Source organism: Heteronotia binoei, chromosome 5, assembly GCF_032191835.1.
Source record: "Heteronotia binoei isolate CCM8104 ecotype False Entrance Well chromosome 5, APGP_CSIRO_Hbin_v1, whole genome shotgun sequence".
NCBI classification, from domain to species: domain Eukaryota; kingdom Metazoa; phylum Chordata; class Lepidosauria; order Squamata; family Gekkonidae; genus Heteronotia; species Heteronotia binoei.
Genome location: NC_083227.1, coordinates 32,163,225 through 32,187,663, shown reverse-complemented (window position 1 = coordinate 32,187,663; position 24,439 = coordinate 32,163,225). Strand labels below are relative to the sequence as shown.

The window sequence follows — 24,439 nt, the reverse complement described above, 5'->3', positions numbered from 1 at the left end:
GGAGATTGTGAGCCGCTCTGAGACTCTTCGGAGTGGAGGGCGGGATATAAATCCAATATCTTCTTCTTCTTCTTCTTCCTTCCATTAGAAAAAATACAGACAAGAGAAAATACATAAAAGTGCATGTTTAGTTTATTTCATTACAAAACTTGACAGCTGTCTTCCTTTTGTCTTGATTTGATCTACGATAAGCCAATCCAGGCTGAACAACTATTGGCTACTGATCTCCTGATTTGTCTTCCTCTTCTCGCTTGTTTGCCCCACTTCTTGCCCTTCCACTCAGAAATTCAATAGCAGCATCTGAAGTCAGGAGTGCTTCTGAGGTAGACTGGCAGCCTTGGCATCATGGGAAAAGAGCAAGGGAAAGGCTTGGCCTCATGACGTCCTTATGGGGAGGACCAGGGAGAGTAGAGGGCTTGACTAGAGGGCAGACTGGCGACCTCCTGGGGCCCAGTCCCACAGCTGCCGGTGTTCTCCCAAGCTCTGCCAATGTGCTTTTTGCCCTCCCCATGGTTGGAGAGTCCCCATCAAACTGGGGTCTCTTCCTGAGTTCTAGTTCAGATTCCCTTCTATCCTAACCCTGCCAAGGGGTCAGGAATCTTAAAGGCACATGGGGAAAAGATCCAATAGAGGACACCCCATGCGGTCACAGCTTCCCGTTGATGCTGATCTTGGCTACAGAGATGCTCTCGGTGGTATCGACCAGGCCCTTCTCATAAATGACGAAGAGGCTATGGGCATCCTCAGGTGCTGTCCCATCTAACGCCGTCATGGAGGAGTAACCGCTGGCACCGCCCCAGATCTGCAAGGCCTCTTTCCACCATGATGAACCATTAGTGAAACTCCAGCGCAGCGTCATGTTGACCCCTGGGTTGGGGGAGGGAGACAGTGCACAGTCACGTTCAGGGAGGGCTCAGCTCAGCCTAGCCTGATCTCAACAGAGCTAATCTCTACAGTATGGTGGTCAGTTGTAATTCCAGGAGAACTCTAACTTGGATGTTTATAACCAATACTCTCTCTAAGCTGTGGAGTCTTGTGAGCAAAAATTCTACTTCATAAGCTCCTGGCATTAATGCTGTGAGCTACTGCATAAATTAGTTTGCTCTGGGGCCATTTTTCCTGAGCTAAGACAAAAATGTGTGAGCCGAGGACTAAAAACTGTGAGCTAGCTCACACAGCTTAGAGGGAACACTGCTTGTCAGCTTAGAGGGAACACTGCTTGTCAGCTTAGAGGGAACACTGCTTGTAACCCTATAGCAGAGGCTGCTTTCTGATTTAGGAAAGGCTTGCTGTGACAAACACTGGAAACCTATTTTTTTTAAATTAAGGTGTGGTATATAAATAGATTCAGAAGATAAGTATTGCTGGTGCTTGGATGGGAGATCACCAAGGAAGACTCCACAGACAGTGGCAACGGCAAACCACCACTGCTTCTCACTTGCCTTGAAAGCCCCTTGGTGAGATAGACATACATCAGTTGTGACTTGACAGCTTTTATATACCTGTGTGTGTGTGTGTGTGCAGGGCCAGCTCTAGAATATCTGGCACCCTAGGCAAGGCTAACTTCTGGTGCCCCCCCTGCACTGATAACATCACTGAATCACATGGGGGTGCCCAATTCTGCACCCCCAAAAAGCCAGCGCCCTAGGCAATTGCCTAGTTTGCCTAGTGGAAGGGCTGGCCCTCTGTGTGCGTATACATGAATAAAATCAATATCACCCCCCACAGGCTTGTATGCCCCGTAACTGCCAGATCTTGCTGGCAGCTGTCTGCAATTCACCCTCCACTCTCCTGCACCTGACTTTCCACTCACGTTGTCTCTGGTGGGCCGGGTTAGTGAAGAAGACGAGGCCTGATTTGACGAGGGCTCCAGCAGCCACAGCTGGGTCCACCAAGGTCTCGTCGAAGGTCACGTTTTCCAGTGGGAGGGTGTCACAGGCATCGTAGCTGCGCACCACTATCCGGCAACTGCAGTGGTAGAAGTTCTCGTTCCGGGCGTTGATCACCACAGATCCATCTGGCAGTTCGTAGGGCTGGAAGAAGATACAGTGGGGGGGGGGGGGGTGTAAGATTTAGGTGGGGGAAACTGAAATGTTCCCTTGGTATGCGTTCTCCTCACACTGTTTGCGTTCTCCTTTTCTACTAAAAAGGTAAAGATAGTCCCCTGTGCAAGCACCAGTTGTTTCTGACTCTGGGGTGACGTTGCTTTCACAATGTTTTCATTGAGACTTTTTATGGGGTGGTTTGCCATTGCCTTCCCCAGTCATCTACACTTTCCACCCAGCAAGCTGGGTACTCATTTTACCAACCTTGGAAGGATGGAAGGCTGAGTCAAGCTTGAGCTAGCTACTTGAACCCAGCTTCCGCCAGGATCAAACTCAGGTCATGAGCAGAGTTTGGACTGCAGTACTGCAGCTTACCATACTGGGCCACGAGTCTCTTCCTCCTCTCCTACTAAAAAGGTAAAGGTAGTCCCCTGTGCAAGCACCAGTCATTTCTGACTGTGGGGTGACGTTGCTTTCACAACGTTTTCACGTACTACTTAAGATTTAAAAACGGAAGATACCATAAGCTACTGGGGGGTGCTGTTCTGAAATTTTTGATTCCAACAGGGTATGTGTCATCTAAACAAAGCAGGAACAAGAGAGGCTGTTGCTCTCTTCAAAATGCCCCAAGGTCCTGGCCTCCTTTTTGAACTATTAGCATTCTTTTAAAATATATATATATAAGCATCCAGTCCTTTTGTTTTCACATTTTAGACTTGTAGTGCTGCTTAAGGAAATGTTATTGGAGGATTTTGCTGGATGGAAAGACCTTTCCCGATTTGCTTGCAGCTGATGGTAAAGCAGCATAAATGACAGCAATGTCTGTTCCCACCTTCCAATTATGATTCCTTGGATGTAAGTCCTGTCCTCCAAGCTGCTGGCTGACTTGGCAAAGTGATTTAAAGAGAGAGGTGCCTTCTCCAAGCCTGCTGACAGGGCAGTGGGGGCTTTGAGAGCCACACAATATTTGTGAAAGAGCCACATGTGGCTCTCGAGCCATAGTTTGGCCACCCCTGGTATAGATGGTATGAGGAGGAACCCAGAAGAAATCCTCAGGGGGCTCTTAGAGACACACAGTGGCCTAAAGTTAGATTCATATCTACCTTAGAGACCAACAAGAGTTTCAGGAGATAAGTGTCAAATCCCCTTTTGTCAGTCAGCAGTAGGAATTGAGATCTCTGAGTCCTTTTATTCTAGTCAGTGTGGGAGGGGAGTTGCAATGAATACTTATCAAGGATGCAAAGAAAGGCATAATCTGTATTGCCATCAGCTTGATTAGGGCAGAAGGTAAATTTGGTGTTTGTGTGTGTGTAGAAAATTAGCATGTGGATTAAGATAAGAATCTCCCTATTCAGGGTGGGGGTGGTCTATTGTTTTGCGCTCCTTTCTCCACTGTAACTTAATTTAAAACATTCTTTTAAGCCCAGTTTTCTCTGTTGAGGGACTTGGTGCCAATCTTGCACCCACTCCTGCTTCTTTGTGTCTAATTAATAAATCACTTCTTGAGCATTTGAATGAGCATTCCAAAACTGATTTGTAAACAGTTCCCTTTCTGCTTAGGGAGAGAGGAGGAGGGGCATTGGTTAATTCCTGCTTTTCTATTCACCAGGGCTTTTTTTTTAAAGTCCAGCAGGAATTCATTTGCATATTAGGCCAAGCCAGTCAGAACTGCATTCCTGCTTTAAAAAAAAGCCCTGCTATTCATCAAAAATCATTTTTTGTTAATAAAATTGTTTATGGCTATAATTTTGTAGTGGTGCATATTAATTTATTACTTTCAACTTTCCCCACACGAAAAGAATATCTGTGACAAAAGCCTTCCTCTTTCACCCTCCTGGAATAAGGACTGATCAGGGATGCCTTGCCCCCTCAATGAATAGAAAGTTTATTTCGGGTCAGAAGCCACTGGAAGTCAAATTCTTGCCATCCATTAGGAAAGGAAAGGTCCCCTGCGCAAGCACCAGTCGTTTTCGACTCTGGGGTGACATTGCTTTCATGTTTTCACGGCAGACTTTTTACGGGGTGGTTTATCATTGCCTTCCCCAGTCATCTACACTTCCCCCCAGCAAGTTGGGTACTCATTTTTCCGACCTCGGAAGGATGGAAGGCTGAGACAACCTTGAGCTGGCTCCTGAAAACCCAGCTTCCACCGGGGATTGAACTCAGGTTGTGAGCAGAGCTTAGGACTGCAGTACTGCAGCTTTAACACTCTTTGCCACAGGGCTCTTAGCCATCCATTAAGAGGGCAGTAAACAAGCCCTTCACCTAACTGGCAACAAAATAGTCTTATCACTGAGCTCACCCATCCACCAGTGTTCCCTCTAAGTTGAGTTAGCATGAGCTAACTCACAGATTTTTAGCCTTCAGCTCACATCTTTTTGTCTTAGCTCAGGAAAAATGGCCCCAGAGCACACTAATTTATTTAGTAGCTCACAGCTTTAATGCCAATAGCTCACAAAGTAGATTTTTTTGCTCACAAGACTCCACAGCTTAGAGGGAACATTGCCACCCATGTGTATTTATCATAGCGAACACTTCACAATAACGCCAGAGATGGAATGTCCCAAGAGTTCCTCACGCCAAACTATCTCACATTTTTGGATCACACCCACCTGGCATTCATCAGGATTGAAGTCACTGGGATGTTTCATTCCACCAAAAGGGATGCCATGCAGGGGCTGCTGCCCATACCGCCACGTCAAACCGTGGTCATCGCTGAGGAGACAGGAGATCCCATCCCGGGTTATGGTCCCGTGGCCGCAGACAATCAAGCGCCCCCTCTTGGGCTCATAACGTTTCTGCAATCAGATAAAAATGAGGCTGAGCTCCATACTATCTCCCTGTCCTTGCAGACTGCTGCAGAATCCCTCCTCTGATATAATCCTTGCTCCTTGGTTAGGAGCAGGAAGGGAGTCCCTAATTCTGATCCTGTCACTGAGAGAAGCAACATCTGATGAAGCCAGACTTTTCAGTAACTACCCGTTTTATGGAATTCCCTCCTCAGTTACACTGATTGATGCCTAACAACTAGTACTCACAGAAGTGGAGCGCAGAAACCTCTAAAATTTATTGTGCTCTTTCTTTCTTACCCACCCATCCCAAATACTTGCTTCTGGACTCCATTGTTCAATCTCCCTGTGAGAATTTTGCTGGACTCTACAATTTGACAAATTTTCTAAGTGATGGAACTTCACACACACAAACACACACTAGGGTTGCCAAGTCCTCTTCATTCCCTGGCAGGGGACATTCACGTGCATGATGTGCACGCGCATGACAGAATGCAGTCACCCGGAAGTGATGTCATCAAAATGGCGGTACCCATGCGGGGCCGCTCTAGGCCTTTCCGGGAAAACTCTATGGTTTTCCCCAGGTGCTCTAGACATTTGGGAGGTTAAAACTGCCTTGGTGGGGAGGGCGGGGTATAAATAAAAATTTATTATTATTATTACTTATTGTACCATAGAGTTTTACCTCCCAAATGGCTAGAGGACCCAGGAAAACCATTGAGTTTTCCTGAAAATGCCTGGAGTGGTCCCGCACGGGTGCCACCATTTTGATGACATCACTTCCAGGTGACGCCATCATGCCAGTGGTGCAGGGGGAGGTTCCCCCCACTGGCTCAATGTGGGCCAGTGGGTAGAGAACCTCCCAGGCGAGACATTCCCCGCCCAGACCAGGGGCTTGGCAGCCCTGACACACACATACACAATTGGAGTTTGCTTTTAGACTTTTTTATTGCTTTTATATTGTATATTGTTTTATTATATATATCTGATTTTAACCTTGTATTATTGACCACTGTTACCCTCTCAGAGCCCATTTGGGGAAAAGGCGGGCTATAAATTGAAAATAATAAAATAATAATAAGTGGCAAGTAAATAAATACACTTGTTCTGTGAAAGTCCCCATATCTAACAAAATGCAGGCTCACCTGGATGCCATAGCCTGGTCCAGGGGCAAACATAGTCGTGCCAATCTCCTCAGAGAGGTTCCTGGGAACACTCCACGTGACCCCGTCGTCACCGCTGCGAATGATCATGGTGCTTGCAACAGGGCATCGGTTGTAGTGGGCACAGAGGGTGTAGATCAGGAACACCATGTTCTTTTCTGAGTCCACCACCACAGCCCCAAGGTTGAGTCCATCCACCAGGGAACCGTCGTCAACTATGAACGAAGTGGGACTCCAGGTAGCTCCTGGAAAAGATACACAAGCAACAGTCAGGAGCTATGTACTCCTCAAGAAGAAGAAGATGATATTGGATTTATATCCCGCCCTCCACTCAGAGTCTCAGAGTGGCTCACAATCTCCTTTACCTTCCTCCCCCACAACAGACACCCTGTGAGGTGGGTGGGGCTGGAGAGGGCTCTCGCAGCAGCTGCCCTTTCAAGGACAACCTCTGCCAGAGCTATGGCTGACCCAAGGCCATGCTAGCAGGTGCAAGTGGAGGAGTGGGGAATCAAACCCGGTTCTCCCAGATAAGAGTCCGCACACTTAACCACTACACCAAACTGGCTCGCAAGACAAATAAAGTAAACAGGGAGGCCTTCCAGACTGAGGTCCCAAGTGAGTCAAGCCTGTCCTGAAAAAGCAATGCCATGTCACTCGTGATGAGTTCTCGCTCTGTTTGTGTAGGAAACAGAAAACCTCTTCAGAGTAGGGAAGAACACACTGTCTGAATGGGACTGCTTCTAAACATCTCCAACACTTTCACAGTGGCTTCTGCGCCCAGAAAAGGGTTGCCAGCTTTTTATACCATCCTTTCTCCAGTGCCTCCAATACTGACTCAATCTGCAGATAGAAACAACTGATAATATGTATTTATTCACTGTGAAAAGCTTCAGCTGCTGATTTCTGTGCAATAAGTTGCTGATAAATGCTGAGTCAGTGATTTTTCTTGGTGAGATAGTGATTTTTAAAAGTTATTATTATAATTATATATTTGATTATTGTCCTGGCCTTCCTACAGTGCACTCTGGTGTAGGGGTGCCAACCTCCAAGTGGCACCTGAAGAACTCCCACTATTACAGTTGATCTCCAGGTGACTAAGAGCAGTTTTCCTGGAGAAAAGCAGCTGCTTTGAAGGGTGAATTCTATGGCATTGTACCATGCTGAGGCCCCTCCCCTCAAACCCCAGCCTCTCCTATATCCATCCCCAAAGTCTCCAGCTATTTTCCAGCACAGATCTGGCAATCCTAGCTGAGGTCCCTCCCCTCCCCAAACCTCACCCTTCCCAGGCTCTACCCAGGTATTTCCCAGCCCAGAGCTGGCAGCCCTATTCTGGTGCCATACATAGTGTGGGTCCTTCTGTCTTATGCCCACAGCTAGTTTGGTGTAGTGGTTAAGTGCGTGGACTCTTATCTGGGAGAACCAGGTTTGATTCCCCACTCCTCCACTTGCAGCTGCTGGAATGGCCTTGAGTCAGCCATAGCTCTCCTAGGCGTTGTCCTTGAAAGGACAGCTGCTGTAAGAGCTCTCGCAGCCCCACCTACCTCACAAGGTGTCTGTTGTGGTGGGGGGCGGAGAAGGTAAAAGAGATTGTGACCGCTCTGAGACTGAGATTTAGAATACAGGGTGGGATATAAATCCAATATCATCTTCTTCTTAATCTGCATTAGGTGGGTTTGGCAGAGAGAATGGCCTAAGGTCATGAGACCTATTCTAAACAAGTCTACTCAGAAGCCTTCTTGGGCCTGTGGTGTACTCCTGAGAAAGTGTTTTTAGGATGACACTGTTAGTGCGCCTCATGGCGGAGTGCAGATTTCAAACCCTAGTCTCCCTAGCCACTCTGCCACTTTGAAAACAAGAGGCAAGCCTGGTGCCTGGAAGCATTACCTAGCAACAGGCAACTTCATTCTTCTTATCCCTCGGCTCCCTAGGCCATAAAGGGAACAGAGCTATTTCTGGGAAGGGAGGGAGGAACCAAAAGAGGTGTGCCTTGTAAGAGCCACAGCTTTTTCCCCCTCCTACAAAATATTCCTGGGTCTCCTCCACCAGTTAACAGCAACCGTATTATAGCTGGAAGGGAAGTGTACAGAGGTGAGATGCTGTCACACGCTAAGCTTGACATATTCAGGGCCACCAAGTCAGGAAAGACTAGGGGCCCATAGTTCTTAGGGCCTGAGTTGCTTTGGGGGCCCAAGAAGCCAGACAGTCCATCTACCACACATTATTTTCATGCCAGAACGAGTAGCCTTTCTAGGAATCTATAACTGCTTGATTAGGGTTTGTAGAATCTTTCGGGATCAAGTGCCGTGTTCTACTGGAGAAAGTTTTCCTTCCAGACGTTTCGTTCTCAGCTGCGGAGAACATCCTCAGTGGCGTTGCAGCCGGAGCAGGCGCTCAGACCTTCTTGGCTGCTGTGCATTGAGTGGGGCCAGGGCTGCTGGAGAGCTGCTAGATTCTACAAACGCTAATGATGTTACCAGCCCTGAAATCTTTGATATAACTGCTTGCTTCATTTGAAATTAGCTTTATTTTATTTTTTTTAAAAATTCATATATATCTGCCTTTCTTACAAGCATTTCAGGACCCAACAGCAATATAAAAATAGGATAAAAGCAATAAATGTTAGAGACAACATATATTTATTTATTTAATTCATTTGTACCCCACCTTTTTCCTCAATGGGGACCCAAGGCAGCTTGTATAATTCTCCTCATCACCATTTTATCCAATACAGGACAATATCAAAACACCTTATGTTCCACCAGCAGGACATACCCCTTTTCGCTCAGGCTCTTGGCAGATGTCCATCTACCCCAACCCATCTGCCCCACTGTACCACCTCAGGGCCTGCTAAAGCCACCTTCTTTTTAAAACACATAAAGACACACTCCATTTCTCCCTTCCCAGCTCTCAGTTTTGCAAACCTTTGTCCTGCGATCTGCGAAGGGCGATGAATTTAGCTCCGGTGTCTGAGGAAGAGTACTTCCGGGCTTCGGAAAAGGCAAGGAGGGTCCCCTGAGGCGTCGCCGCGATGAGGGGGATCCTGAACGTGTTCACCTCCCCGATCACGCTGCCACTCACCCACAGCAACTGCTCCATGGTGATGATGGGTTTCACCTATCAAGGGAAAGACAGGAAGGTTTGTTGGGCCACTGCTGGGAGGGAATGGGAAATGGTGTGTGGGAATGTGAAACAACACCATTGCAGGGTAGACTTGCTTGTTTTTAATTTTTTGGTATTACTTTATAGGTGAAAAAAGGAACCCACCGCCCAAAGAAAGTATTTGTGATTTACAAAGGTTCATAAAAAGAAAACCAATAGGTCCTGTCATTTCTTTACTTATATTCCAGAATACAGTAACCAAAATCTGAAGTCAGTGCCAGATTAAACCCTATGAAGGCCCCTAGACCAGGGATGTCAAACTCATTTGTTATGAGGGCCAGATCTGACATAAATAAGACCTTGGAGGGCTGGGCCATGTTGGGCTGGGCTGGACTGTGTGTGCTCCCATTTAAGATTATGCAGCAGAGAAAGAAACTTTATAAAGGACACAGACAATTAAAGGTTTTTTAAAAAAACAACGTAAAACATGCTTAAAACATTAGCACTTGTTGGTCTTAAAGGTGTTTTCTTTGTATTTCTCCCATGGGATCCAAGGAAGTGGGCAAAGGAAGCTCTGTCTCTTTCCTTCCTTCCCCAGGGGACCAGAAGGGGGAGGAGCCTCAACCAATAGAAGGAAGAGAGGCTTAGCTCAGTAGCTCTGATGTGCGATTGAAAGAAACTGGCAAAGCAAGCTCTGCCTCCCCCTCCTTCCTCCCCAAAGGAGGAGCCTCAGCCAATGGAGAAAACAAAGGCTTTACTCCGTAGCTCCTGTGTGATTGAGCAAGCCTGGCAAAACAAATTGTGATGCAGAAAGAAACAAGAGAGAGGGAGAAGGAAGCAGATGACAGCCAATTGCTCGGGGGCCTGATAGGAACCCTCTGAGGGCCTGATTCAGCCCCCAGGCCAGATGTTTGACACCCCTGCCCTAGACAGTTGAAATATTGGGGGGCCCCTCGAAATCATCTCAGAGTCAGAGTGCCCACCCAGCCACCCATGGCCAGGGCTGGTGCGTGCGAACAGGCAAAGTAGGCAGTCGCCTAGGGTGCCACCTGGTCTAGGGAGCACCCTCCCAGATGCATGACTCTGGCTCCTGGCCACTGTCACCTTGTCTTCTCCCATCACCAAGCTGCCCTCAACAAAGCCAAGCCACCCCCCTCTCCCCAATGTGCGACTTGGTCTCCCACCTCATCCTATCCTGCCACCCTCTTTCCTGGTGTGGCCACCAAGCACTTATTCTCACAATTTTTAAATAACATATCACATTTTTATTTTAAAAATTAAAATTAAAAATCAGTAAATTAAAAATGTGAAGAGTTTCAAGTTTGGCGCTCTTCATCTTCCCTATATTTTTAATAATGGGGGGGGCACTAGTGGGTGATTTGCCTAGGGCACCAGAAAGCCTAGCACCGGCCCTGCCCATGGCCCCCGCTGCAGCCTGCAGGCACCTTCTTAAAAAACCCTTTTACTAAGCTGCAGGGGAGAAAGAGGCAAACTTGGTGACAATGCCAGCAGCAGCCACACCAGGCAAGTTGGGCAAAGAGCAGCTCAGTTGCTGGCTGCGCATGCAGGCTGGGAGGGAAAACCGGCGGGAGGGGGGGAAAGCTGGCATGGGTCCCCTAAAGGCATGGGGGCCCACAGGCCAGTGCCTACTTCACCTAATTATTAATCCAGCCCTGCCCAAAGTTTATGAAATTTATCAGCAATTTGAGGATTACTCTTTTGGGTCTTCTGATAGAGTTGAGCCTCCAGGTGGAAGTGGGAGCTCTCCTAGGATAGGACCTCCAGAGATCAATTCACCTGGAGAAAACAGCTGCTTTGGAAAGATGAGTCTATGATGGCATTATCCTCCACTGAAGTCCCTCCTCTCCTGAAACCACACCTTCCTCAGGCTCCACTCCGAAAATAGTCAGGTATTTCCCAACCCAGAGCTGGCAACCCTACAATCTGACAATGTGCTATCTTCTACAGCAGGGTTGGCCTACAGTAGCTCTCCAGATGTTTTTTGCCTACAACTCCCATCAGCCCCAGCCATTGGCCATTCTGGCTGGGGCTGATGGGAGTTGTAGGCAAAAACATCTGGATAGCTACCATTGGCCACCCCTGTTCTACAGGACAAGGCAGTTTTGGTTTCTTGCTGATGTAACTATTTTAATAGCTGTGAGAAAATGTGACCCTAGATGTCCCTTCCAACTCTATGATTCTATGATATGTGAAGTCCACTAGGCTAACTGGAGAGCCAGTTTGGTGTAGTGGTTAAGTGTGCGGACTCTTATCTGGGAGAACCGGGTTTGATTCCTCACTCCTCCATTTGCACCTGCTAGCATGGCCTTAGGTCAGCCATAGCTCTGGCAGAGGTTGTCCTTGAAAGGGCAGCTGCTGTGAGAGCCCTCTCCAGCCCCACCCACCTCACAGGGTGTCTGTTGTGGGGGAGGAAGGTAAAGGAGATTGTGAGCCGCTCTGAGACTCTTTGGAGTGGAGGGCGGGATATAAATCCAATATCATCATCTTCATCTTCATCTTCTTCATGAGATCACCCGAGCAAGAATTTGAACCCAAGTTGGTTCTGTCCAAGCACCCAGCTCTTGCGTCAGCCTTCAAACTTAGTGGGACCACTTATTAGGGGATATAGCAGGGAACCCCAATGTGCCCACTAGCACCCACCATTTTTTTTTTTTTTTAGAAAGCAAAGCCAGGTGCAGCTTTTGCCTAGTAGAACTTCTGACTGGCCACTGGAGTTATTATTAGCTGTAAAGATTTTTGCAGGTTTTTAAAAACATTGCCATGGCAGCATCTGTCACCACAGCACAAGGATCTTCACTGAGTGACTAAACGTAAGCTAGGGCAGCACTCCTGTGACTGGTTCTGCCTTCTGAGGCAGCCATTTTGGGGCTGTGCTCACTATTCCATGTCAGAATCACACTGGAGCCCACAGGATCAAAAAGATTGGGGACCCCTGGGATATAGGGACAAAATAGTGAGCGAGCCGTGCGTACTAGCCACCTTCAACTAAAGGTAAAGGTAGTCCCCTGTGCAAGCACCAGTCGTTTCCGACTCTGGGGTGACGTTGCTTTCACGTTTTCACAGCAGACTTTTTACGGGGTGGTTTGCCATTGCCTTCCCCAGTCATCTACACTTCCCCCCCAGCAAACTGGGTACTCATTTTACTGACCTCAGAAGGATGGAAGGCTGAGTAAACCTGAGCCGGCTACCTGAACCAGCTTCTGCTGGGATTGAACTCAGGTCGTGAGCAGAGGGCTCCGCCTGCAGTATTGCAGCTTTACCACTCTGCGCCACGGGGCTCTTTACCTTCAACTATAGCTCCCCAAAAGGACGATACCTAATCCAGCCAAAATTAAGTGCATATAAGAATAGGGCAGCAGGTCTCTGACTCCGAGAAATTTAATCAAAACTGAGGCAAAACCTAAAGAGATTGTGACACTTTCTACTGTTCTGCAAGCAGTGTGCTTTCCCCAGTTTTTGCAGAGTGCTGTAGTTTTTTTTGTAAGGTACATGATCAGATGTTTCATTCTGACAGGAAGAGGAGGCAATGTCAAAATGTCCCTTGAATCACCTTGAGCTGGATAGCCCAAGGCAAGCCCAATCTCATCAGATCTCGGAAGCTAAGCAGGGCCGAACTTGGATGGGAGACCTCCTTGGAATACCAGGGCTGGAATGCAGAGTCAGGCAATACCAAGCCACCTCTCTGAATATCCAAGCCCCAGTAGGGATCACCAGAAGTCAACCATGACTTCCAGGCATGTGCACACACACAAAGTACACATTTTTAAAAAACATTCCTTGGATCTTGCAGCCTAGTTATCGTAGGGTTGCCAATCCCCAGGTGGGGGCAGGGAATCTCACAGTTTGGAGGCCCTCTCCCCACTTCAGGGTAATCAGAAAGCGGGGGGGGGGGGGAATAGCTGCTGGGCACTCCATTATTTCCTATGGAGACCAATTCCCATAGGGTATAATGGAGAAATGATTCATGGGTATCTGAGGCTCTGGGGGGCTGTTTTTTGAGGTAGAGGCACCAAATTTCAGCATAGCATCCTGTGTCTCTCCTCAAACACCCTCCAAGTTTCAAAAAGATTGGGAGTCCAATTCTATAGCCCTAAAAGAAGGTGCCCCTATCCTTCATTATTTCCAATGGAGGGAAGGCATTTAAAAGATGTGCAGTCCCTTTAAATGTGATGGCCAAAACTCCCTTTGGAGTTCAATTATGCTTGTCACAACCTTGCTTCTGGCTCCACCCCCAATGCCCCCAGATATTTATTGAATTGGACTTGGCAACCCTAGTTACCAGAACAGGGTGCGTTGTCACCTGGCTTCATAGGCTGTTGTATACAAGGTGCTATTATTGATTTACATACCATGAAACGCTTCTGTTTCCCATTTTTATATGTTCAGGGACAGGACAATTTGCCCCCCCCCCCCAGTAGCAGTGGTAGCAGGTGTCATTTTGTAGTACATTGGTCATCCCTTGAGTAGGCTGCATAGACAGATCACCAGATGGCAGGGAGGCCTCCAGATGAAAAATAATTACACTTCCCACAGAAATTAACTGTCAGGGAGCACAGTTTTAAATTTGCTTTGCCCCTGACATCAGTGTTCTTTGTGCAAATAATTCTCCAGCATGGAGAAGTTCACACACATGTGAATACTAACTGCACTCTGAAGAGGTGCATCATAGACACTATTTATGACCCAGAAATATAATAATGTACAAGTGGGAAACCTGCAAGGACTTGCAGGGGGGGGGGTCACTTCATTGGTCCCTGCACCCCTTTTCCCACACTATTTCATCTTTCCCTTCTCCTAGTACTCCCATATCTTCTGCCCCTTCCCAGTTTCCTTCTCTCCTTCCCACTCACTAACCAACCTTCCTTTTATCTGCCTCCCCAGTCTGCAGATTTATTTGCTTAATTACACTCCACCTGTCTCCCTTATGAGGACCCAAAGCCGTTTATATCACTTTATCGGATCCTCACAACAGCCCTGTGAAGGAGATTAAACTGAGAAAGTGACTGGCCCAAGGTTATCCAACAAGCCTCCATGCCTGAGTGAGGATTCAAACCTGGGTCTCCCTGATCCTAGTCCGACTGTAACCCCTACATTACACTGGGTCTCAACTTTCCTTCCTACCCTCTCCCTAGCAGTCTGTCCCTGGGAAAAGTCTAGCCAAGTTGCAAAAGTCTTGTATAGCAAGTCACTCAGGTACCAGCCTCTGCCAGGCCCAACCCAGTTGCACAAGTTGTGCGGAGGCTGCTGCTGGGCTAGGCTTGCCAATCCCCAGGTCCCAGTGGGGGATCCCCCAGTTTTGCAGGCTCCTTGTGGCCCCCAGCCAGCTAGCCGGTGGGGAAAAGACCCATTCCCAACAGCCACCATGTGCCTTTATACCTTGGCAGGCTTAGAAAACGCTTGTGTTTTTGAACATGTGTGTGCCTTTAAATCTCAGCAGCAGTATCTACTAATGGACGGCCGACCTGACTGCGTCCCAGAAAACCTGGACCTAGCACTGCAGGCCGTGGCAGGTTGGCTTAGGCTGAGCGGGCTGAAGTTGAATCCAACGAAGACAGAGGTCCTTTGCTTGGGCCGCAGTGCCCTGGGAAGGGAAATCCCCTTGCCGGTCTTTGACGGTGTGCTGCTGAAAGCAGCCCATAGGGTCAAGAGCTTGGGGGTTCTTCTGGAGCCTTCATTACCAATGGAGGCACAGATAGCGGCCACTGCCAAGTCCGCGTTTTTTCATCTTCGACGGGCGAAGCAGTTGGCCCCCTTCCTGGAGTGCCGGGACCTAGCAATGGTGATCCATGCTACGGTCACCTCGAGACTGGATTACTGCAATGCCCTCTACATGGGGCTGCCCTTGTGCCGAACTCGGCGGCTGCAGCTGGTGCAGAACGCGGCGGCTAGGCTGCTGTTGGGGCTCCCAAGATGGGAGCACATACAGCCGGGGCTGCACGGACTGCACTGGCTGCCAGTGGTATACTGAGTTCGTTACAAAGTGCTGGTTATTACTTTTAAAGCCCTATATGGCTGAGGACCTGCCTACCTGAGGGACCGTCTCTCCCCATATGAGCCCCAGAGAGCGCTGAGGTCAGCTGGAAAGAACCAGCTGAATATCCCTGGGCCAAGGGAGGCCAGATTGAAGGCCACCCGGGATCGGGCCTTCATTGCAGCTCCACTGCTGTGGAATCAACTCCCGGAGGAGGTACGGGCCCTGCGATGCTTAGATCAATTCCGCAGGGCCTGTAAGACCTACCTCTTCAAAATAGCCTTCAACTAATGACAAGCTAAGAAAGTGCCGCTGGAAATGTTTTTAGCTACTGAACCTTACTGAAGATTTAATGTTTATAGCACCATAATGTTAATTTTAATATAACTTGTAAATTGTTTTTAATTATTTTATAAGTATAACTGTTGATGTATATTGTATTTTTGTGTTGTAAGCCGCCCTGAGCCTGCCCTGGCGGGGAGGGCGGGGTATAAATAAAAAGTATTATTATTATTATTATTAGGAGCAGGGCAAGCAGGCAGAGCCACCAGTGCATGAAGCTGTGAGAAAGGTGAACAGCAGAGACCCTGTTTTGAATGTGCTTCAGAACTCGTTTCTATAGTAAAAGTTAGCTAGAACCTGATTATGGCTGCTCTCCTTTCCTGTTCCTGTCTGAAGAAGCTGGTTGAAGTTGCATTCAGCAACTCTTGTGAGTAAATTGCCCCAGTGAGATCTCAAAAGTGTGGACTTGCAAACTCTGTTTATTTTGGCTGCTTTGTGAGTGTGTGCGTGTGTCTCTAAAAAGCCATGCTTGGAAATGCTTCCAAAGCCTGACAAGGGGACTTGTAGGGGTATGACAAATTTCACTTTCATTTAGTGGAAGTGCAGCTGCCAGGAAGTGCAAAAAAAGGATATTTCCTGAGTTAAACCTGAAATATCTCCAGATATTTCCTGAGTTAAACCTGGCAACCCTATGCTGGGCCCAAGCAATTTGCACTACATTATGTTGTCAGGTAGCTACTGGCACACCTGGGTGAATCATGCAAACTGCACGAGGCCCAGTGTTTGTTGCTAGGTCTGGCCCCAATTATTCCTCCTTCCAGGACAGCTGTGTGTGGGGGAAATAAAAGTGGTCTAGGAGGCCAAAACACAGCTGGAAATGTCCCTCCCCTTTTATTGCACCTTTGTGCATTTTAGACATGCATAAAGCAGCAAGAATGGAAAAATAACTCCCCTCAGCACTGTTTTGGCATGTGAAAAGGACTGGGGGGGGGGGAGGCAAAAGACACTCTCCCCACCAGTGGCCTTCCAAGCAAATTTGAACTCCTTTTATTTTTTCAAAACCATTTTCCGCAGCTGCTATGTGGCTGTTGGGAGGAACCCAGGCAGACCTAATTCTTTAAAAAACCTGAATGTGTAGTTTGGCCTCATGTCTAATTGATTCAGAACTGAAGGAACTAGGTTCTTGATTTCTTCAAAGGACACTATTCTCATCCTGCAGCATTTTAAAAATTCCTCCCTCCACCCCCATTCACATGATGCACAAATGTTGTTTGTTGCCTCACAAGGGCATACATTGATTTTATCTCATGCCCTTATTATCTCACAAGGGGAACAAGTTTTTACGCTTTGTTTATCCTAGCCATAATAATGAAGGTGCCCAGAAAGACAGGGAGGCTCGGCTGAATAGTTCCTCTTACATAAACCCACTAAAGCAATTAGAGCAAGATGGGCTGACTTGACAACAAGCGTGAGCTGCACCAGGTTGAACACTTCTGGGAAGTAATTCCACTGGGGTAACCATACTGGAGTAAAGCTTATTTAAAATAAGAGGAAGAAGAGTAGAGAAGGAGTATACCCTCCTTTATAGATGACTGGGGAAGGTAATGGCAAACCACCCTGTAAAAAGTCTGCCGTGAAAACGTTGTGAAAGCAATGTCACCCCAGAGTCGAAAACGACTGGTGCTTGCACAGGGGATCTTTCCTTTCCTTCTCTACTTTAAGGATGCTCAAAGCAATAGAACAAAGCAGTAGACAAGTTTACAATCGCCCTTCCCTTTCTCTCCCCAGAACAGGCATCTTGTGAGACTGGTTCAGAACAAACTGTAAACGGCCAAAGGTCACCCAGAAAGCTTCAGATGCTGGGTGGGGAAGCAAACCTGGTTCTCCATATTAGAGTCTGCCACTCATAACTACTACACCACACCAAAACTTATCTCAGGCATCCCTTTTGAGGGACCCACAAAGGCCAGGGTTTAGGAAGCCCTCATGCTATCCATTGCAGCATTAACCCAGGAGAAAAAAGGGAGAATCCATGCATAATTCAATCATAGGATTATTCTCCTACAGAATAAAAAGGAAGGAACTGAAGCATTGTGTCCTTTTTGTGTTTTTTATTATAAAAGTGTGTGTGGACAGAAAATGATTGATACAAGATAGACTCTTTAGCTTGGAGAAATGTCGACTGCGGGGTGACATGATAGAGGTTTACAAGATAATGCATGGGATGGAGAAAGTGGAGAAAGAAATACTTTTCTCCCTTTCTCACAATACAAGAACTCGTGGGCATTCGATGAAATTGCTGAGCAGACAGGTTAAAACGGATAAAAGGAAGTACTTCTTCACCCAAAGGGTGATTAACATGTGGAATTCACTGCCACAGGAGGTGGTGGCGGCCACAAGTATAGCCACCTTCAAGAGGGGTTTAGATAAAAATATGGAGCACAGGTCCATCAGTGGCTATTAGCCACAGTGTGTGTGTATATATAAATTTTTTTGCCACTGTGTGACACAGAGTGTTGGACTGGATGGGCCATTGGCCTGATCCAACATGGCTTCTCTTATGTTCTTAGATAGAAGAGACAGACAGACAGAGTGGTAGGGAGGTAGCAAGTTTAACCATAGAGTTTAAGTTACAAACATGGATACAGCAGAGTCTTTGTCATCGTTTCAGGATTCCATCTCCTCTTTTAAGCTAAAATGTCATGAAATCTCCCACACGGCTTCGCAGAGCAACATGCTAGGATGTGGCGTTTTCATTGGCATAAACCAGGGGTGAGGAACCTTTTTTCTGCCAAGGGCCATGTGGATATTTATAATATCATTCGTGGGCCATAAAAAATTATCAACTTAAAAAACAGTGCTCCGCTGAGGAAGAATGATTTAGGCCAGCAAAATTAATGCAAATAATTGGTTTTTCTATTTGAAATCATTTGGGGAGAGCCTAATCTGGCACACATACACACACACACACACACACCCAGCCCACCGCCCTAGGCAAATGCATAGATCCAGGGCTTTTTTGTAGAAAAAGCCCAGCAGGAACTCAGTAGCATATTAGACCATATCTCCTAAGGTTCTCCACCCCTGGCATAAACACTTTTTGCGACACAAGGCCAGTTTTCACAAAGGGCCTCCTGATTCCACACACCACACAGACAGACACCTGTCCTTCAAAAAGGCAGGCAGAATTCACCAAACCGAATCAGACTGAAAACTGAAGCAAGGTCTGTCCAAGGTTCCATCTGTAAATCTTTTGAGCCTAGCAAGCCTCCCTCTCACACAAACTGGCTTTACAAATAATGCCATCCATCCTAGCTTCTGCGTTAAACCAGGAATTCTCAAACAGTTGCTGTAATTTCATATGTGTGGATCTACTGCTCTGTCTTTGGCATCATAAAGCTTGGCCATGTACAATGAAAGAGTATCTGGGTCAGCATGACATTTCTATTCCCATTCAAATAGAACACAGAAGAAAACAGGAAGGAGTGGAGAGGCAAACACATCAGGAAGGAGGGTAGACAGATGGCCATCTGTAGCCAGGTTACTAGCTGAACCAAGGCCACAGCCTGCCAATCCCTGCATTTGTAAATCCCTGGCAGATGTCGCCACAGGATTCTGGAGTACAGAGGATCTTGAAGCACACTCTTAGTTTTAGCAAGGAAGCCGTCTTCAAGCACAAGAAACCGGATCAGTGTACACGGTATAGGGTTGCCAACCTCCAGGTAGCACTTGGAGAAATCCCCATATTATTATTGATCTCCAAATTACAAATATCATACCCCTGGAGAAAATGGCTGCTTTGGTGAACTCTATGGAATTATAACCTGCTGAGGTCCCTCCACTCTCCAAAACCTACCCCCTCCCTGGGATCCACTCCAATATCTCTAGGAATTTCCCAGCCTAGAGTTGGCAATGCTATGTACTACTTCCAGCAGCAGCAGCGCAGGTATCCTGTTTGTGGGCTTTTCCTTGAAGCAACTAGTTGGCCACTGTGTGAACTGAATGCTGGACTTGATGGGCCTTTGGTCTGATCCAGAGAGTCTCTTGATATGAGCAAGCAGTGCGATGCAGTGACAAAAAGGGCTAATGTGATCTTGGGGTGTACCAACAGAGGCATACATCCAAATTGCAAGATGTCAGCCACCTGCTGTATACCACATCGGTCAGGCCACACCTGGAATACTGTGTGAACTGGTATACCACTGGTTCAGGAGGCCTCACTTTAAAAAAGGATGTGGACAAAATGGAGCAAGTACAGAGGAGGGCAGCAAAGGTGATCAGCGGCCTGGTGTAGGCTTGCCAGTCCCCAGGTCTGGGCAGGAGATCTGACATTTTTCAGGCTCCTCCCTGCCACCAGCTAGCTGGCTAGCGTGGGGAAGCCCTTCCCCAACAGCCACCATGTGCCTTCAAACCTTAGCAGGTTTAGAAAAGGCTTGTTGCAACTGTTTGTGATTCTGAATATGTGCTTTTAAATCTTGGCAGGAAAGTCGCAAGGGGGCGGGGTGAGCTGACAGAACCACAATGCTTTCAGCCCCTCTGTTTGTTTGAAAGAAAACTCCACTCTCTAGGCCGGCATTTCCCCAATGGCAGGGTTGCGACCCGGCGGCAGGCCACGCAGGCCTTGTTCCCGGGTCGTGAGGTCGCCTTGACCATATAGGCCTCCACCATAATTTTACATCTAACTGTTCTTTTTTCCAGTACCACTTTTGATGCTGCCAGTGTATATAATTTTTATCTCACCCCCTTCTTCAAGAAACTCAAGACAGTGTATATAGTTCTCTCTGTGCCCTCCCCTTCTTATTCTCACAAGTTTGTAAGGCTGAGAGAGGGTGACTCCACCCATGAGCTTCATGCCAGAGTGTGGATTTCAGCCCTCTTACCTTGCCCTTTGTCACCAGCTAGGGTTTGTCAGCCTCCAGTTGGGTCCTGGGAAATCTCTCAGAATTCCAGTTACCCTCCAGCCAACAGAGGTCAGTTCCCCTGGAGAAAACAGTTTCTTTGGAGGGTGGACTCTATGGCATTATACTCCACTGAAGTTCCTTCCCAAGTTTCCAAGTTTAGCTTGGAGGACCATCGACTGAGGGGTGACATAATGGAGGTTTACAAGATTATGCATGGGATATAGAGGGTAGAAAAAGAAGTACTTTTCTCCTTTTCTCACAACACAAGAGCTCGTGGACACTCAATGAAATTGCTGAGCAGTTGGGTTAGAATGGATAAAAGGAAGTACTACTTCACCCAGAGTGATTAACACATTGAATTCACTGCCACAAGAGGTGGTGGCAGCATACACGGCTTTAAGAGGGGATTGGATAAACATATGGAGCAGAGATCCATCAGTGGCTATTAGCCACAGAGTATAGAAGGAACTCTCTGTCTGGGGCAGTGATGCTCTGTATTCTTGGTCCTTGTTAGGGGAAGCAACTGTGGGAGGGCTTCTTGTGTCCTGGCCCCACTGGTGGACTTCCTGATGGTACCTGTTTTTTTGGCCACTATGTGACAGAGTTTTGGACTGGATGGGCTATTGGCCTGATCCAGCATGGCTTCTCTGTTATGTTCTGCCCCTTCATCTCCAGGAACCCAGCACTGGCAACCCTAACTTCAACCCAGCAATCCCAATGATGAGTTTCTAGGACCCATTTGCAGGATAAAAACCCTAAAAACTACAGCAATTGCTCTAAAAAGCTCATTCATTTTTGCTCCCAGCATGAATTAATGAGTAGTGAAGTTAATGGGTACAGGACTCTGTCACAAAAGGGATGGTGCAAGAGTCCAGGGTGGACTGAAGCATATCGCTGAAGGTCACCAAGTATAGCTGTTCTATGACTGTCCCAGCTTCAGGAGATAGGATGCGAAGTGGCAGGGAAAGTCCAGCTCTGATGGATAAGATGGAAGCAGTTACAGGAAAAACAAATAGTGAAAATCCCTGAGACCTGATAGGTGAAGGGGGCTCATTTTAGGAGCTAAGGAAGATTGCGGAGAGCATGGGATAAGGACTGGGTTGCGAGTTATCTGCAAATGGATGCATGAGGGAGAAGATCTTATTAAACAGTACAGTGCAGGGAGATGTACCGGAGGGAAGGCCATGGCTCAGGGGGAAAGCCTTTGCTTGGCATGCAGAAGGTCCCCAGTTCAGTCCTCAGCATCTCCAGTCAAAAGATCTGGCAGTAGGTGATGTGAAAGATCTCTGCATGAGACCTTGAAGAGCCACTGTCATTCTGAGTAGACAATACTGGCTTAGATAGACCAAGTGTCTGATTCAGTATAAGGCAGCTTCACATGTTCATGTATTCAGACCTGGGTTGTGTCCATGAAGATGCTTTGCTTGCTTCCAGCAATGCTGCTTTTAGGAGCATCCACAAAACTTCGTCCTCCATATGTCCTCCTTCAGCATTTCCCACTGCTTTGCTATGATCCTTCCCAAACCTGCCTTGGTACTATCTTTTTGAAATTGTAGTCAAAGTGACTTTTAATGGTGGAGGATGTGGAAAGTATATATGTTTCACAGTCCCCCACCCACATCGCCATTTCTCCTTGCCTCAGTATCCACATCTACCATTTCCCATCATACACTGAGAGTCACAATGGACACAAGAGAGCCCAAGTCAGGATTTTTTTGTAAAGAAATTCCTCAATTGCTTTAGCATTCTGTTGATCCATTGGAACAATCTACTGTGCCCAGTGTTATTACTGAATATTAAACTCTCTAACCTTTTAAGTGGGAAAGTTAAAGGAAACTTGCAGCCTGCATCTTTCCCCATAAAACTATTCAAGGAAAAAGGCTAGACACCAGGGGGTTTTTTTAGAGTACGAATACAAAAAAGCCCTGTGTGAAACTATGGTGACATCAGGGGGCATGGCCTAATATGCAAATGAGTCCCTGCTGGGCTTTTTCTACAAAAAAAAGCCCTGCTAGACACTATTAAGAAAAACTGAAAGTTGGGAACTAGCAGATTATTCATAGCAATCCATAGAAGCAATCTACCTAATCCTCATTTAAAAAAAAAAAAAATCCCTTTGGGGAAGGGAAAGAAATCTCTAGGTGACTTTTCTCAGTAACTTTCTCTCAGCTTAAATCTCCCTCCGCAGTTGAGAGACGGGAGGGGAGGGGGGAAGAGCCACAAACTGTCACGTAGGACCCTGACCCTATCGTGTGCATTTATTTTACAAAGGTATTCAAACATGGGCTGGGGGTTCTTACCCACCATCCAGTTCTAATCAAGCTATGGTTAAAACCTTGCCCATGGTTCCATTCTGAAGGGGGGAAAATTGTTCCCCCAAATTGGCATGAAATAGATTCCATACTTTAACAACAGATATGGTTTCATTTTCAGTGTTATCTAACATGGTATCTGATAAAGAAAACTTTGACTCTCACAAGCTTATACCCTCAAAATCTTGTCCGTCTCTAAGGTGCTACTGATTAAAATCTAGCTGTGCCTTACCGGTGACTCCCAAGTAGCTGTCAATCACACTCTTCTGACCCTGTCCCACTACCAGATGGGAGAAAAGACAATCCCCCATAGTGGGCTCTGCATTCTCTACTTAAGATACCAACTGAACTCCGTGACAGGCTGAAGGCCACCAGACACAAGGAAGCCCAGCTTTCTTGGCTGCAAACGGAAACATCCTATTAACTTTCCCCCCACGTGGAATGGAATATATTTCTTTTATGAAGGTCAGAAAGGCCAGAATCTTACTTTATACACCCTGTGTGTAGGTGGGGTTGTCCAATCTCACCCTCAAACAAAATCCAGAGCTTGTACTTCAAAAACAGCCTCTCATCTGAAATGTCCCGTTCCACACGGTAAACAGGATATTACACACATAAGCATATATACATACCAAACGGAGTTTTAGTTATAGCCTGCTTTTCACTTACGCACAGCCTATATGCAGGCTTCCTCACTTGGCGTGTGTGTTTTTAGAACTCAGTCACCAAATCACACTTTTGTGCTCACACAAGAATAATGTCCCCCTCTGTCTGGTTCCGTCAGCAAAAAAATGGGATGCAGACAGTTATTTTCCGAAGGGCACAGACTAACTGGGGAAGGGGAAGCATTTGTTAAAACAGGGAAGCTCCCTTTCCACAATGAGCCTGATGAAGAATAGGATACCTAGCAAGCAATCTCCAGCGAGCACCTTGTCATTTTGCTCCCTGAACCAATTGTTTTTCCTCTCTGTACTCGAGATGTCAAATCTGCACCCACAGGTGACCCCTTTGGTGAAGTGGACTCTCCTCCTCTGGAACCGGCCTTGGGCCAGTCACGCTGTCAATCTAACCTGTTGTGAGGGCAAAATAGCAAGGGCAACGCTTGTCCTGAGCTACTGGGCGGAAAGGCAGGGTAGAATAAACGTTGATGCAAAATGACTACACATCCGACTTATGACACCAGAATGGCGTTAGTCTCTAAAGTGTCAATTGTTTACTTAGGCTCATGGATGGAGCAGCTGTTTTGCATGCAGAAGGGCCTAGGTTCGATCCCCGGCTTTTCCGTTTCAAAGGATCAGGTAGCAGAAAGAGCGAAGCCGCTGCCCGTTTTAGATAAGCACTGACTTTGACTTGTTATTTTCTCCCTTGTGGAGGGAGCTGGTGAAAGACAGCAGTTTCCCCATCTTAAAAAAAAGGTGACTGGTCGGCGGACTGAGGAGCTTATGCCTGGGGGGAAGGAAAAAGCAGGCGGGGTTCCCCAAAATCAACCCCTTACCTGATCAGGTGTCACCACCCCCGTCGTTTGCCAGCAGCAGAGGCCCAAAAACAACAGAGTCCCGAAACAGAGACTGCTCCATGTCCAGGATCGCCTCTGCAAGGGACGGGATCTCCTCCCGGGAGCGCATCCGAACTTCATCGCTTCGATCCCTTTTCCCGCATCAACCGGGGCCGCTTCCCCTTTAAAACCTCCCCTCCCACTCCCCCCCTCCCAAACTCCAGTTTGCTTCAAAAGTGTAAAACCCCCTTCGGGAACTCCCGGGTCGATCGCTCCGAGCAGCAAGCCCCCAGATTGGCTGCGCGGAACAAGCACGGCTTCAAAGGATCATATGACAAAAGCGAGGAAATAAAACCCGAAG

The 24,439-nt window shown here is 47.2% G+C and overlaps 1 protein-coding gene across 1 annotated transcript; it reads right to left on the bottom strand.

Moving 5' to 3' along the window:
* Nucleotides 1–110: 110 nt before the first annotated feature.
* NEU1 (neuraminidase 1) lies at nucleotides 111–24,226 on the bottom strand. The gene is made up of 6 exons (XM_060238160.1): nucleotides 24,079–24,226; nucleotides 8,919–9,111; nucleotides 5,980–6,242; nucleotides 4,658–4,843; nucleotides 1,814–2,033; nucleotides 111–867 (listed from the first exon to the last, which is right to left on the bottom strand). Exons 1-6 carry the CDS (start codon nucleotides 24,217–24,219, stop codon nucleotides 647–649), a joined length of 1,224 nt encoding a protein of 407 aa, XP_060094143.1. The 5' UTR covers nucleotides 24,220–24,226; the 3' UTR covers nucleotides 111–646.
* Nucleotides 24,227–24,439: the final 213 nt, after the last annotated feature.

What these genes read in the sequence shown, in the direction of transcription:
- NEU1 (XM_060238160.1), bottom strand. Translation starts at nt 24,219, where the DNA reads ATGAAGTTCGGATGCGCTCCCGGGAGGAGATCCCGTCCCTTGCAGAGG. An exon ending in GACCAGGCTATGGCATCCAG is followed by an intron (nt 4,844 to 5,979) that starts GTGAGCCTGCAT and finishes ATCTGATTGCAG; the next exon opens with AAACGTTATGAGCCCAAGAG. An exon ending in TCAATCCTGATGAATGCCAG is followed by an intron (nt 2,034 to 4,657) that starts GTGGGTGTGATC and finishes ATCTTCTTCCAG; the next exon opens with CCCTACGAACTGCCAGATGG.